Here is a 16,467-nt window from a genome sequence, read left to right on the forward strand (position 1 = left end):
GTTCTGAGTAGTTTTTGCTGTGTTGCACTTTGTAACATGTTCGGTTGAATAAATTACTACATTTTTCCACAATTTTTGGAGTGCCGTGGATCATCGCTACAACTAGATAGATAGATAAGATAGATGATATAACATATAGTTTATACCAGTGCTTCTTAAGTCCAGTCCTCAGGCATCACCAACAGGTCATGTTTTGAGGATTTCCTTAGTATTTCACAGGCGAAATAATTATACTCAGTGCATCAGGTATTAGCACAGGTGTCTTTCTATGGGATATCCTCAAAACATGACCTGTTGGTGAGGCCTGAGGACTGGAATTGAGAAGCACTGCTCTATACAAACTGGGGGTAGAACCCTCTTGCTATCACTGGTTGAAACCCCTAAAGAGTCACATAAACAATCCAACCCCTTTAAGTCACATAAAACCAGGAAAGATCCCATTGTTGCTGTGCTGCACTGACAAACTAACATCTGCCATCTGTATCAATTACGGGAATGATTGCAACAGTGAGTGATGATTTTTTTATTTTTTCAAATAAATTAAGTGCAGTATAACAAATACATACTGATATATATTCGGTATTAATATGAAGGCACTTTGGGGAGAAAGGAGTTTGCCAGTATAAAACAGTAAGTGTCGGAGGAATCTCTATTGTCTCCGCGCTGCTGCTATCCAGATGTCTTCAAAGGTTTTCGTCCCACTAGAAAGAGAAAAAAAAGAAAAGGATTTTTATTTAAAATTAGTTCCATCTAAATGAAGCCCCCATTGCTCCATCCACCTAGTATTGTAGTGTAGTGCATAGATGTAGCAGAGCTGACTTTGTTGTTGGGTGATTTCTTTAGCGATGATCAAAGGAATTTTTACATGAAGACAACAATGGATGTCAGAACTGGAGTAAATCTCGGCCATTACATAACAGCAGCTCATACAGGCACCAGGGATAACCACATACTGTATAATCTCCCCCCCCCCCCCCCCTCACAGAAACAACTATACACCTGGACTAGAGCTGTGGGTAGGCACCAAGATCCGATGCTGTGCTGACATTCCTGCAGTCTATCTAGTGAACGACACTTGAGTTACATTACATAAATAAGGACAATGGGAGAGCATCTTTTTTTAAAAAAAAAGTTATATATACATATATAGTTCCAGAACAAATCCAAATCCACTCTTAAACCAAAGCAAATTTTCCCATAAGAAATCATTGATAAGCAGACAATTGGTTCCACACCCCCAAAAATAATGATTTTTTTTTTATTCTGAACAACATGTAGAACAAATGAAACAAAATGAGAAACAGCTGAATATGTGATATTATAAGTTACTGTAGAGTATAGCAATCACATAACCCTGATAACACAGCAGCAGGTTGTAGATACAGGATGGAGTTGCAGATCCCCATAATGCAGTAGTGTAGTACAACAGGCTAGAATAGAGAAGCAGGGCTGCTGTCAGATGTCTGTTTAGTCACATGCCAGCAATGGGGAAGGGGTGTGTGTTCAGCATGGACCAATCAGGAAGTGAGAATCACAGAGCTGTGCAGAAGGACAGTGACAGAAACTTTATATACAGCAGTGTGAATGGCTGAGTGTAAGTGCAGGCACATTAAAGCAGCAGTATGTATAGCTAAGTGTGAGTGCAGGCATATTATAGCAGCAGTGTGTATAGCTTAGTGTGAGTGCAGGCGCATTATAGCAGCAGTGTGTATAGCTGAGTGTGGGTGCAGGCACATTATAGCAGGAATGGAGAGGATGGGAAACACAAAGCCTGACAGACTGCAGGGAGTATGAAGGAATGAGCAGGACATATGTGGGCGCACAAATGCAGCGCTCTTTGTCCAGAGAGAGAGAGGTTACAGCTATAAAGAGATTACCTCCACAGTCCTGTCCCCTGATGTAAGCCCCAGCCTGAAGTGGATCTGCTATGATTTAGAAGGTGAGGGAGACTTCCTGGGTTAGAGTACAGGGCTGTAGACCCTGTGCAGGTCATGCCCCTGCCCGACTCCCCCTCCCACCCAGTTCAGGGAGCTGTTAAACCAAAGAAATGCTCTTAAACCAAGTTACAATTTTGAAAAACTGTGAGCTCTTCTTGCAAAACGCTCTTAATCCAAGTTACTCTTAAACCAAGGTTCCACTATATTACTATTTTGTATACACAGTTCCAATGGAGAGCTATGTGTCTCCATGGTTACAGACTACAAACGCTGCGTAGTCAGACTCTGCAGTCATGTTACCCCACCCCCTATCCTGGCTTATGAATTCATGCTTCCTACACCTTTCCTAAATCTAGGTAACTTGCATAAAACATATTTTAATAGAGATCGGGTTACTTTCAAAAACATTTCACATCACACAGACATGTTCAGACCCCCCATAATCACTAAATAGAATCAGGAGAAAAGCGCAAGGTCATCCAAGCTTAGAAAAATATGGCCACTTTTAGTGTTCAATTTTGCCACGCTTGTCCTCAGTTTCATTCAAGTGAATGGAGCTGAACTGTGAAACTGTGGAGTGCCCTCGACGGTCACTTGCTGTATGGTAACATGTGACTTTAGGGTAGTAGAGCTGAGAATAGTAGAGAGGAGTTTGCACTGAGAGTCCAGAACAGTTCAGAGTAGTGGAGAGGAGTGTGTGCTGAAAGTCCCAACCCAGGGTAGAAGTGGGCTCTGACGGAACTTTAGAAGATGAAGTAGAAGAAGAAGAATACTGAAGACTTTAACCCTTAGGGGACACAGCCAGTTTTCATTTTTGCATTTTCGTTTTTCCCTCCTCGTGTATATAAGGCCATAGCGCCTGCATTTTTCCACCTAGAGACCCAAATGAGCCCTTATTTTTTGCGCAACTAATTGTACTTTGCTATGGCAGATGTAATTTTTGCCTAAAATGTGCCGGGAAACCAGAAAAAAATTATATGTGTGGTGAAATTGAAAAAAAAAATGTTTTTTTTTTTATTTGGGGGGGGGGGGGGGGGGTTGTTTTTACTATGTTCGCCCTGGGGTAAAACTGACTCGTTATATATGTTCCTTAAGTTGTTACGATTACAACGATATGTAACATGTATAACTTTTATTTGATTTGATGGCTTGTAAAAAATTAAAACCTTTTAAAGAAAATATATGTTCCTTAAAATCGCTCCATTCCCAGGCTTATAGCGCTTTTATCCTTTGGTCTATGGGTCTGTGTCAGGTGTCATTTTTTGCGCCATGATGTGATCTTTCTATCGGTACCTTGATTGCGCATATATGACTTTTTGATCGCTTTTTATTACAATTATTCTGGATTTGATGCGACCAAAAATGCGCAATTTTGCACTTTGGGATTTTTTTGCGCTGACGCCATTTACCGTGTGAGATCAGGAATGTGATTAATTAATAGTTCGGGCGATTACGGACGCGGCGATAGCAAACATGTTTGTTTATTTATTAATTTATTTATTTTTATTTATAAAATGGGGAAAGGGGGGTGATTCAGACTTTTATTAGGGGAGGGGATTTTGTGTTATTAAAAATACATTTTTCTTTTACTTTACACATATACTAGAAGCCCCCCTGGGGTTAGGGTTATTCCCCCTGGGGTTAGGGTTATTCCCCTTGGGGGACTTCTAGTATATGCACTCTGATCTCTCATAGAGATCCATGCAGTATAGTTATACTGCATGAATCCATGAGATCGGTGTTCTATTACTTTTGGCTGCTGCAGCCAAAAGCAATAGAATGCCGAGCCGGGATCAGCGCCATTACGGAGCAGACCCCGGCCCGGGATGGATGCGGGATGGCCCCCCCCGCAATCGCGCCGCAGGGGGGCGATCCCCCCACTAGACCACCAGGGATGCATATCAGCAAGTATTTAGAAGCAGCTGTCAACTTTGACAGCTGCTTCTAAGTACTTAATTAGCGGGCACGGCGATCGGACCGTGCCCGCTAATAGCCGCGATCCCGGGCTACATGCGGCATCCGGGATCGCGGCAGTTCAGAGGGGGGTCGCCGCGCAACCCCCCTCTGAACTCCCATAGCGGCACAAGGACGTTCAATAACGTCCTGGTGCAGCTATGGGTTAAAATATAAGTTTACTTGTGCCCAATTTCAACCTTTGTCGCTATACCACCTTTTTCCTATTAGTGTCGGGTGACCTGTCCTGTGAGGATGACACAAGCCCCAGACCTCGTTACCTGGGTTGAGCAGAGTGGGCGAGATTTCCTGGTGACACCTGTGCTGTGAGATAAAGTATGTAGGCTTCTAACAACTTTGTTCTATCCGGATCAGTTCCTCTTGTTATCAGGATACTGTCCTGCACTTTTAGACTTCTCGGCGTGGGTTGGGGTGATCTCTGACTTGTCCTCTCCTTGGAGTAGCTTAACACTGGATAGTGTGTAGAAGTGCTGTTTTCTGCGTCTCCCATGTGCATCTGTTTACTACCACCAACTAGATCACACTACGGACTAGTTCTGGAGCAGGGCCCTGGCAAAGCCAGGGCCCAGCTGGACTACAGCAGGGACCAACTTGTCTTGCGTCCTCTCTCGACCAAGACTTGGGTAAGACTCACTAAGTGTGGGTGTATACTTCCTCTCCCCATGTGACAACTTCCTACAGGAGGTGTAATGTCCCCTGTGAGTGGTGGAGAAGAAAGCATAGAAAGAAAGGAGCATAAGGATAGACAGAGAAGAGAGGGTTCCCATTGGTGCACAGATTTCAAACAAACAATAACCCTTTAGTTAGCTGCAGCTGTGCAAAATACAAGTACAGTTACATACAATAGCAGCATCTTGTGGTAAAACTTAGGTACTACTTTATTACCACAGCTACTTGAAATACAGACTTTTGCGAGGGGTGTAAAACACTAGTAACACCCGTAGTGGGTGACCATAAAACCATCTGTAAAGGCCTTATCAATCAGATGGATATCTCCCGGTGTAATAGAGATAATGATCAGTCGGTAAGCAAACGTTTGTTCGTCAGCTGATCGATGTCTTTCAACATGTTGACGTGTGATAGATTAAAGCAAGGGATATTGCTAGCCCAATGCCCTTCCTTCTGAGCTATTTGTGCGGCCACAAGGGACACCTCTATGTCCCCACAGACCTGGTAGCATGACTCTCGAGCCATGTAATTTATTAAAGGGGAATTATCAGCAGGTTAGACAAATCTGACCTGCTGATAGCCCCCCTCTAGCACACTGGACAGCAACGAGGATGGTATGTGTCATACCTTCCTACTCAGCACCGTTCCCGTGCTGTTAGCAGTGTAATCCTTGGTCCAGAGCACTGTTAGGAGCACAGCCCCGGCCCCAGAGCCCAGGCCAGCAAACTCCTTCTAATGATAATCGTGCGGGAGGGCCAGCTCATGCTCTGGAGCAGGGCAGTGCTCCTAACGGTGCTCCAGACCAAGGATTCCACTACAAATCCACATGATGCCAGCAGAACATTGCCCAGACATCTTGTCTTCTTCCCATAATGCATCCTGAAGTCATCTTTCCTCCAGGTAAGTGACGCACACACATCTGACCACCCATATAATGTTACGTGATCCATCAGACCAGACACCTTCTTCCTTCACTCATTGCTCCTGTTCTGATGCACACATCACTGTAGGCTTTTTTGGTGAAGGACAGGAGTCAGCATTGGGGCTCTGACCAGTCTGCAGGGCCCCATATAGCAAGGCGTGATATCCTGTGTGATCGGATTCCTTTCTATTACAGCCAACAATAGTTTTTCAGCAGTTCTGTGGGATCGGATCAGGCAGGATAGCCTTCATTTCCCACACACATCAGTGAGCTTCAGGCACCCATGACCCTGTCGCTGGTCGTCCTTCTCTGAACCACTTTGGCAGGTTCCATATCTGCCATAGACATTAATGGAGACCTGCTTATATGTAATCACCTCCTTATCAAGAAAAAGGGAAGCAGGCCCCAAGGTCAATGGGCATCCCAGGTGACAGACCCAAACCAATAAGACATTTGACATTTTTTTAGTTGATCATAAACTAAATTTTTGGGAAAGACTCATAACCACATACCATCAGCACACACTTACCTGCATTACGGCACAAAACAAATAATGAACATAAACCAAAACTCATCACTTACTCCAAAAAGTATAAACTACAATGGCAAAGCATGAACAGTCTTCTGCTGACTGAGAGATTAAGATTGTTTATCTGCTACATCACCCATAAACAACCAAGCAGCCTCTTATATGTGCAGGAGATTGTACAGAACCGGCACACAGCAAAAACTATGGCTGACAACATACAGTCTGAGGTGAGGCACCATGTCAAGACTAGAGATGAGCGAACATGCTGGATTCCTGGTTCGTACGAACCAGAAATCTCTGCATCTGACTCCCGCTGTCTGCCGGGTGGATACAGCCTAAGGAACGCCTGGAAAACTGGAATACAGCCTATGCCATAGGCTGTATCCCAGTTTTCTAGGCGTTCCTTAGTCAAGACCTCAATGACACATTGATACATCGATAAGCTATAATATTAGAACCGCCAACCAAAACATCTGACCCATTGAGGTATGGACTCTATATGCCAGCTGGGTTACCTTATTGTATATGGTTCCAAAATTATCGAAACAGATCCTCTTCTTTGCTTAGCTTCACCTCCAAACACATCAATGAGTTTGAGGGCCCATAATGTTGTACTTCATTGGAAAACTTTTGGTGGCCACTAGATACCCATGACTCCTGCCGAGATGAGTTGCGCTCATCTCTAGGGTCACTAACCACTACATACCAGGAACAGCTACAAGACTGGCCATTCTGGAGATGCTCTGATCTGCTTTCTCATTTGTCCTGCTTCCATCAACTTCAAGAACTTACTGATCCTTTGCTGCCTCATATCCCACCCAACAGGCAACATTTCCACCAGATTAGCCATGTTAACAGTCCTATTAGACGGGCCAAGGCCATTGAAACGAGTGCAGATCTTGGTGATTGTTTACAAAGCCTTACAAGGATCAATCATAGATCAGTGGATCATTGCCCTTTCTGGCAGTCATCCCTATTACACTGGGAGATGTGCGGCCAGAAGCCAATCATTTTTCAGCAGGTCAGAATGGCCGATCAGCCAACAAACACTTGCATTGATGGGCTGTTGAGAAGTGAATGCTACACAAGGTGCACAGCTTTTCCAGTTTCTCAGTGCACAGTAATGAAGCAGTCTGTGCCCCTCCCCTTCCTGTTTCTCATGCGGCATCATCAGGGGCAAAAAGAGAACAAAATGGAGGCTTCAAAACACGATATAGCGAGAGATATACTACCACAATATAACATTATTTTTGTGTTTTAGAGATTACACATGTGAACTTGTATATAATTTATTCATAGTCACTAAAAACATAAAGAACATCAAACCAACATCAACAAGGTGTCATGAACATTAACATTTCCATCCTTCATTTTTGTTTCGCTCCTTCACAGTAATTTTTTTTTTTTTCAATCAGCATTTAGAAATACAAAAAATAGAATTACGGACGGAATTTTGCCCCATAAGATCTAGCAGCATCCCTGAGAACACGCCTCTGTGACAGGGGAACAAACCCAACATACAAGACATAGCAGCAGCTGCTGAACTAGTACTTTAAAAAAAAAAAAATTTTTAAAGTTTAATTTTCAACTGAAGAAGCCGTTTGAATTAAAAACTAAGATAAATTTTAAAAAATTAAAAAAAAAAACCTAAAAAATTCCATAATTCCATAGTAAAATCTAAATTTCAAAAATTTTAGAGAAAATATAGTGATTTCAATCTATGTAAATTTCTATACTTTGGTTTTCGTCCTGATTATGGTTTAGGTCGATTATTAAAGCGGAACACAAAGCAATATTTCTGCTGCTTGTTATAATTTTACTTGTGGCAACAGGAATGCAGCCATTTTGGTGACCACCATTACCTTCACAATTAACGGACACTTTGTTACTCATAGAACATGATGACAGTTTTTAAGAAGCCAAATCAAAATTTACAACCAATATGGCTGCCCTCCCCGCTGTCACTTAATAAATGGCAGCCATAACAAACGGCGACAGAAGAATTACGACAATATCTCTGGAGTTTAATAAATGACCAAATTTGATATTTACAATTATATGGGCAACTTAAAATCTGGGTGGAAATCCCCTTTAAAGTACCAAGTACTTAGGATTATTTTAGAATATATAATAAAATGAAAAATTTGAATAAACCACCAAAAAAAATTCTTAAAAAATAGGTTCAACATAAAAACTTGATTAAAAAAATCGACCACTTTTCGATGAGAACTTCCCTTTAAGCACATACAGCCACACAGTAAACAACAGTGGTCTCAGTGGCAAGAAGACAAGTGTTTGCTAGAAAAAACACATCAACTAGAACACCAAAAATGATGGTTCTTTTGTCTGTACTTTATACAGAAGTAGAGATGAGTGAACCTCAACCAGGTGGCATTCGATTACCGGTGGCTGAAGAAGTTAGATGCAGTCCTAGGGAGTCCTGGAAAACATGGATACAACCATAGGCTGTATCCATGTTTTCCCAGGAAGCCTTAGGCCTCATTCACACGCCAGTATATTTTCAAGGATGAAATTCGTGATCTGCATTTTTTTCTCTGCAATCCGCAAATATCATATGTAGTGCATCCATATTGTGCACCAGAGGGGAAGGGGGCCTAAAATGATGTCACTAGCTGTCCTAACCAGCCCGCAGAAGCTTAAATGGTGATGTCACAGAAGTGTGGATTGCTTAGGTGTTCTCCGCTAAATGTGAAGGCTCCCATAGACTTCTATTGGAATGTCCGTAACGCAATTGCGGACCGCATTACAACCTGTCCTATTTTTTGGGGTTGCGGATTGTGGATCGGCAAAATTTACAGGATGTATGAATAGCACCATAGAAATTAATGGGCTGCAAAGAATTCAGTATTTGCTGATCAGCACATACTACTGAAAAATACTGACGTGTGAATGAGGCCTTAGGACTGCATCCAACTTCTTCAACCAATGGTAATAAGATGCTGCACGTTCAAGGGTCATATATATATATATATATATATATACATACACACATTATATATATATATATATATATATATATATATATATATATATAGAATACATGTTTCATAGCATAACTGCATGATAAGGAGTGTCACACTTTAGTTGATGCACCATTTTTAGTTTGTCTTTTATGTGACTATCTTGTAATCATTTACAGCTTTGGCCATGATGTATGCTTTATCCTGCATGCATGCTCCTTTCATATCTCTATACCGATAGAGAATATTCAGGCACTATACATCAGGAATACAGGGGAGCTGCATACAGAGCCTTTATATGTGTGCACAGTATTAAGGCCTTATTACATGGGGCGATTATCAGGCACATAGGTAAGGGGTATGTTCACACATGCTGGAGTTTCTGTGCATTAATGCAGTGAAGGACTGATGGACGGAAATTAAACGGTTAATTACTGCAATGAAGTGATGCATTCACATTGTGTTACTGCATGTGTGAACACAGCCTAATAGGCCAAGAGATGAGGCGATGAATGGTAAGCTGCTCACTTCTGAAGTGTTAAACCATGATCTGCTGCCAGCTGCACATCTCACCGTGGCGTAGGAGATGTGCGGCCAATGGTTCTCTAATACTAAGGCCGCACGAATAATCTCACAATTTTGCGCAGCCCTGGCCACCCGATTATAGAGCCGTGTAAAAGACCCTAGATTGGCGCTCATTTACAGCAGGGCTCTCTGGCTGTTTCACTCCTGTTATCTAGACTTCCAGAAGATTAATAATAATGAGATGACTCTGCCCATGCTGTCCCAGTCTATACAGCAAAGCTGACAAGTGAAATATAGAAAGCAGGAAACGTCAGGTAGCAAAATACTTCCAAAACGTTTTTTTTTTGTTAAATATGTCTACAATAAAACCTGTACGTAAATATAATATATACCGGATGGCAGCATTTTTCTTACCCCTACAGACATAACACAACATATAGGAAAAATAGAAATACCTCAAGTTCCAAAACAACAGCAACACCTTGACAGTAAAAGGGCCTGTTTTCTTTACAGTGCCACATCTGGTACAGCAGTTCAGCACTTTTCACCAAAAAAAAGCTGAACTGCAATACCAGTCACTGCCACTGGACAGGAGTGGTGCTGTTTTTCGGTTTAAAAAAAAAAACAAAAACAAAAAAAAACAAAAACATATCTTTTTACCAAGCAACCCCGAATGGTTGGGCTGCAATACCACACACAGTCTACGGACAAAGGTGGCACTTGTTCTAAGGGTTTACACAGGGCATAAACATCTGATAATATTGCACTACAATAAAAGTATGGTGTTACAATAAATATGTACTTTTCTAAAATATATTAGATATAGTATATATGTATGTTAAGAACACAACCAATGTGGGCGAGGAACTTCCTAGAGGCGTGTCCCTTTCTGGCATGTGGGATGTGGATGGGATGTAGTAAAGCAGGAATGTAGTAGATGTGTGACTCTGCTGCACAGGAGGTCATTGCTGTACGAGGCACCGGAAGTTTGAAGACTTTCTGAAAGTTTTTGAAGGTGTTTAAGGTATTGTATAAAACGAGGTGTTGAGCCCGCGGGAGCAGAAGGATGTCGAGTGTAAGAGAGAGGTCAGAACATTTTATGAGGCTTTGATGCGTACTCAGGCCAGTCGTAGATGTCGGGTAAGAAAGAGTCATAGTCCGTGCTCCATACTTTAGAGCGAACGTAGGCATTCTTATCCAGTGGTTCAGGATACTGGAAAGCCATGCCATTCCGATAGACAAACTCCATCACCTGGAAGGAAAGTGTACAATGGTAAGAGAAAACCTTATGTCTATGTTCAGTTAGGCCCCCTTCACACGTCCGGAAAATCCACCCGGATTTCTTGTCAGGAAATCTGGACGGATTTCCGGACCCATAGAGTTACATTACTCACGGACACCCTTCCGGATTTTTCCTGAAGGGTGTCTGTTCCGGAAAATAGGTCAGGATTTTTTAGATCCTGTCCTATTTTCGTCCGGAATTCCGTCACGGACGCGCCCATAGAACTCTATGGGGACGCCGGGAAACGGGACGCTATCCTGATGCATATCAGGATAGCGTCCGGAGTTCCGGATTGGTACCCTCCCAAGTCCCGGGCCGCCCGACGCTGCTGCTGTCTCCTGCTGACACCCCTGGACCTAAGCGTCCGGCCACCCCTAATCCGACTTCCCCCCCCCCCAGACAGGACAGTATAATACATCCTGTATAATAGTCCAGAGCTGCACTCACTATTCTGCTGGTTGGGCACTGTGTACATACATTACATTACTTATCCTGTACTGATCCTGAGTTACATCCTGTATTATACCCCAGAGCTGCACTCATTATTCTGCTGGTGGGGTCACTGTGTACATACATTACATTACTGATCCTGTACTGATCCTGAGTTACATCCTGTATTATACTTCAGAGCTGCACTCACTATTCTGCTGGTGGAGTCACTGTGTACATACATACATTACATTACTTATCCTGTACTGATCCTGAGTTACATCCTGTATTATACCCCAGAGCTGCACTCACTATTCTGCTGGTGGGGTCACTGTGTACATACATTACATTACTTATCCTGTACTGATCCTGAGTTACATCCTGTATTATACTCCAGAGCTGCACTCACTATTCTGCTTGTTGGGCACTGTGTACATACATTACATTACATTACTTATCCTGTACTGACCCTGAGTTACATCCTGTATTATACTCCAGAGCTGCACTCACTATTCTGCTGGTCGGGTCACTGTGTACCTGTACTGATCCTGGGTTACATCCTATGCTACTGGTATTGTTGCCCAGAATAGAACAGGTTAGGAGGCTGCACCTACTTTGATAGCGATACATATGGAGACCTCCCGGATGTTGGACAGTGGCGGGTACAGGCGCCCCTGATCCAGCTCTTCAGCAGTTAACTGTTCTGCCAGAGACTGGAAAAAAGCAACAGAATTGTGATTACTTAGGTTGTGTTCACATTGGTGACCGACACCATATACAAAGCATTCAGCAGGAAAGGCCCCTCGGAAACATAAGTAGCACTATGGCACATGACGTTAATGGGATCCTGATCATCCTGGAATAGCCTTAGTGATACTAACTGGAAGCTTCTTCTTTGTAAAGTTTCCTGGAAGAACTTTGTAAGGAGCCAGAAAGTCCGAAGTTCCTTACACCTCATGTTTTCCTAGAGGCCTGTGCCAGGAGGAATTGACTCATGAGCTTATTATATACAGATAAAGGGTTTTCCCAACTCATAACGGGATCCCACATTACTAGAAGATGCAGATCCAAGAAGGCGGATCCCCGCCGATCGTAGAGATTAAAGGGAGTGTAGGCCGAGCATGTGATTGGGGTTACACTCACACTCACCTTAGCGGCTTCAAGAAACACACGATCGCTTATGTGACGCACTCCACTCAGGATAACAGCAAGAGCGACCCCTGGTGACAGATCAGGGTATAACGGACAGCGGAGGTTAAAAAATGCACTGCCAACACCATTTACCTCACTAAATTCTGATGGCACCATTGGGGATAGTTCAGGAGACTCTGCAGCCTATCCAGCTCCACCTGTTGCAAAACTACAATTACCATCACGTCTGGACAGCTAAACCCAAGCTAGCTGTCAAGGCATGATAGAAAATGTAGTTTTGCAACAGCTGGAGGGCCGGAGGCCCTTTAAGCCCCCTAAATGACCACAGGTGTCAAACTCACCTCCCTCCAGCTGTTTCAAAACTACAATTCACATCATACTTAGACAGCTAAAGCTTTGGCTTTCCAGGCATGATGGGAATTGTAGTTTTGAAACACCTGGAGGACCAGCATCTGACACCCCTTACTTACAATCCACACTGCTGTGTAAACTGGCATCCAACTCTTCAGTCCTCTGGCTGTCTCTTCACTTCCCCCCCACTTCCTCCAGATGTCAATCATTCATTAGCAGCCAAGGATGGGAGAGCCGGATCACAAGCAGCATGGAAGGTAAGTATGTACTGCTGCTTGGGATCTGGAAACTGACAGCATGGAACTATACATATGCAAGACCCAAATATATACATATCTGTGCTGTCCGTTTTCTTTTATTGTTATCGGCCTTATATCCCCTGTTTACACAGGAAGATGTGTGGCTGACAACGATAAATTTTAAAGTGTCACTGTCGTGAATTTTTTTTTTGCAGAAATCAATAGTCCAGTCGATTTTAAGAAACTTTGTAATTGGGTTTATTATCCGAAAAATGCATTTTTATCATGAAAAAGCAGTTTGAAGCTCTCCCCCCTGTCTTCATTGTTCTCCTATGGAGAGAGCTAAAGAAAAGACCAAAACAGGACAACAAAGAGTTAATCTACAAATCCCTCACGGGATATCTGTTCTGACCATCACCAGTGACCTGTCTGAGCTCGGATTACAGCTGTCACCCAGCCTGTAATCCTCTGTTATCTGCTTTCTGCTGCCGGCTAACTCCCTCCTTCCTCCTCCCCCCTCCCCTCTCCCTAGAACAGACAGGGGACGTCTCCTGCAACAAGTCACAATTTTCTGATTTTTCAGAGTGGATGAAAAAGAGGAAGGAGGGGGGGGGCCTGGGAAAAGGCTTTTTACATGCAGATAATGGCAGATTTGGCTAATAAACCCAATTACAAAGTTTCTTAAAATCGCCTGGACTATTGATTTCTGCAAAAAAAAAAAAAATACGACAGTGACTCTTTAAAGCCCACTCTAAAGACCCGAACAGCAGAGGATGATAGCTGTCACTTTTACATGGACCGTTCTCTAGCAACACTCCTGGCTTGGCCCTTTACAGGCCCATTTCAAATAGGAAGAATCCTCCTGAAATCGTAGATTTTACATTGACACCAAGTAAATCTTCACATAACTCAGCAGCCTTAAAGTGTATTCCTATGAGTAGTTATGGATAGGGGATAACAAGCTGATCTGTGCTGATCTAACTCTTCGGGTCCTATTCCACGGGCCGATGGGGGCCCGATCAATAATGTAAACGAGCGCCGATCTGATCGGTGTTTGTTTACTGGGCCTATAACAAGGCCCGACAATAGTTTAGCGAGGGCTGCAGGGACGTTAACGATGTCCTTGCAGCCCTTGTTTAAACATAATACATTACCTAAACATGTTGCAGGTCTTTTCCTGCGCTCCTTCCCGATCCCGCGCGGAGCAGCAGCTATGGTGCGGCCTGTCTGAGCTCACAGACCGCTTAGCCAATCACTGGCCGCGGCAGTCCTGGCCAGTGATTGGCTGAGCGTTCAGCTAACACAGCCCGCTCTGAAGCTGCTGCTGCTCGCGGGATCGGGAAGAAGGAGGAGCGCAGGAAGGAGAAGACCTGCAACATGCTTAGGTAAAGTATGGTGCTTGTGAAATCGTCGGTCACCCGCCACGCCCGTTATTACACGCAGCGATGCGCAGTCGGTGCCCCATGATTTTAGGTTTGAACCTAAAACGATTAGCAGATGATTGGCTGATCATTGGCTGATCGTTGTCTCTATTCCAGGGAGCGATAATCGGCCGATTATTGCTCCGTGGAATAGGCCCCTTGAAGTGACACTGTCACCTCCTTTTTGCATTCTGACATCTCTACACAGGTGTAAAGGGTAAATTTAGGGGTTTTCATACCTTATTTTATATCATACGTCATGGTGCTTGTTCAAGTAAAAAGTCATCTTTTATCAACTGCAGATTGTGTTAAGTGGGCGGGGCCTTGTGGCATTAGCGCCACTTAGCCCCGTCCACAACACCACCGTTGGCCCGCCCCCTCTCCGGCCATTGGAACAGGCTGGCCTAAAGGTCTAGGCCTCACCCCCTCTAGGTGGGCCTCAAGAGGGCGGGGACAGCAGTGTCGCTGTGGGTGTGGCTAAGTAGTGCTAATGCCACAAGGCCCCGCCCACTAAACACAATCTGCAGTTGATAAAAGATGACTTTTTACTTGAACAAGCACCATGACGTATGATACAAAATAAGGTATGAAAACTGCTAAATTTACCCTTTACATCTGTGTAGAGATGTCAGAATGCAAAAAGGGGGGGGGGGGGGCAGTGTCACTTTAAGCTCGTCAATGTTCTGCGACACTGAAGATGATGCTGGTAAAATGTCTATCTACATTCTCAGGATTGATGGAGATCAAAGCAGTCTGCCCCCTGTGTCCGCCCTCCTCCATCCACAATCAAAGTCTAAGGGGTATGGGGACCTTTAAACCTAACAGGCAATTCATGGGAATACTTTTACTGCAACTCCCTGACAACAAGATAAAACTAATTTTTCCTCACCTGGAAAGATGTAGGCATTGTTGCCCTGTCCAGGCTTAAAGGTACGGCCATCATTTAATGTCACTGTATCAAACGGGCTGCCACTGGCAAAGAGACAACGCCCCTGAAAAATACAAAAAAAAGTCACAAAAAGTTCTTGACATGATGTCATCCCTGATAATACTTTATGGACACTATGCCATAACAAACACAAACCTCCGTCCAGGTATAGGCTTCCTCCGCTGTACACTCGGCCTGCGTCGTAGGATTACTGAGAGCGAAGATGACCGGCCGCTCATTGATTGCAGCCAGTGCTTTCACAACATCTTCTGTGAAGAGGCGTCCGGCTCCAGCAACACCTACATGTAACGTCACGTCACAACGAATTATAGTAATATCACTGTCTGCTGAAATACTCTGCACTGGCAGGGACCTTACTTCCTCCACTAAGTGGGAAATTTACTAAGAAGTCTAATAAGTGCAACTATTCTAATGGGGATTGGTGTGTATTTTGTCTTAATTTCTTGTGACTAATTCATTAACATGTAGCACTGCCATAGTAAATGCATCTAAATAAAAAGGCGCAAAAAAGGCACAACTATGAAAAAATTGCGCAGTTTTATTCACCTGGTTCTGACCAGACGTAAGCTTGCGCTTCTTTATGCGACTTTTTAAAAAGTTGCAAATGATAAATTGGGCGCTAATCCCGGATTATGCGAAATTTTGGGTGAATAATTAAAACAGGCAGATTAAAAAAAAGTCGACTGTCAAATACTGGTTCATAAATAGAACTTAGACCAAAAATGGCTGAAAAATGCAATTATTCACCAAAAATTAGGCGCAACCCCCTTGATAAACGTCCCCATTTCACATCATGACTATCTATTTGCACCACTGTCCTCAGGATGTTGTAACCCAATCACTCACCGATGATGGCAGTCGGCTTCAGAACATTGACTGCATCTAGAAAGCTCTTCACCGACTGATCTGGAGGAGAATGGGCAAAAGACTCCTGGTTGCCATCGGCTTTTTCATCTCGGCCCTAAGAAGCAATGATAATTGTACAGATACATCTTTTATGTCAACACCAATGCAGCAGAAGTCTCTTCAGGCTTAGAAATGCTTCACAAATGCTCTTCCTATGATTTACTGATCTAAAGGGTAGTGTAAAAAAAATATATACAAGAA

At 43.4% G+C, this 16,467-nt stretch overlaps 1 protein-coding gene across 2 annotated transcripts in view; it reads right to left on the minus strand.

Annotated features, from left to right (window-relative positions):
• Window positions 1–518: 518 nt before the first annotated feature.
• Window positions 519–16,467, minus strand: part of ME2 (malic enzyme 2) — a 38,082-nt gene continuing 22,133 nt past the window's right edge. For both annotated transcript variants that reach the window (XM_069964816.1, XM_069964815.1), the window contains 7 exons: window positions 16,207–16,321; window positions 15,496–15,638; window positions 15,301–15,403; window positions 12,398–12,468; window positions 11,863–11,961; window positions 10,656–10,789; window positions 519–701 (listed from right to left, as the gene is read on the minus strand). In XM_069964816.1, the coding sequence (XP_069820917.1) occupies window positions 650–701; window positions 10,656–10,789; window positions 11,863–11,961; window positions 12,398–12,468; window positions 15,301–15,403; window positions 15,496–15,638; window positions 16,207–16,321 (717 nt within the window). In that variant the 3' untranslated portion in view covers window positions 519–649. The remainder of the gene's footprint in view (window positions 702–10,655; window positions 10,790–11,862; window positions 11,962–12,397; window positions 12,469–15,300; window positions 15,404–15,495; window positions 15,639–16,206; window positions 16,322–16,467) is intronic.

The sequence above is a fragment of the Dendropsophus ebraccatus genome, chromosome 3 (genome assembly GCF_027789765.1).
Source record: "Dendropsophus ebraccatus isolate aDenEbr1 chromosome 3, aDenEbr1.pat, whole genome shotgun sequence".
In the NCBI taxonomy this organism is placed as follows: domain Eukaryota; kingdom Metazoa; phylum Chordata; class Amphibia; order Anura; family Hylidae; genus Dendropsophus; species Dendropsophus ebraccatus.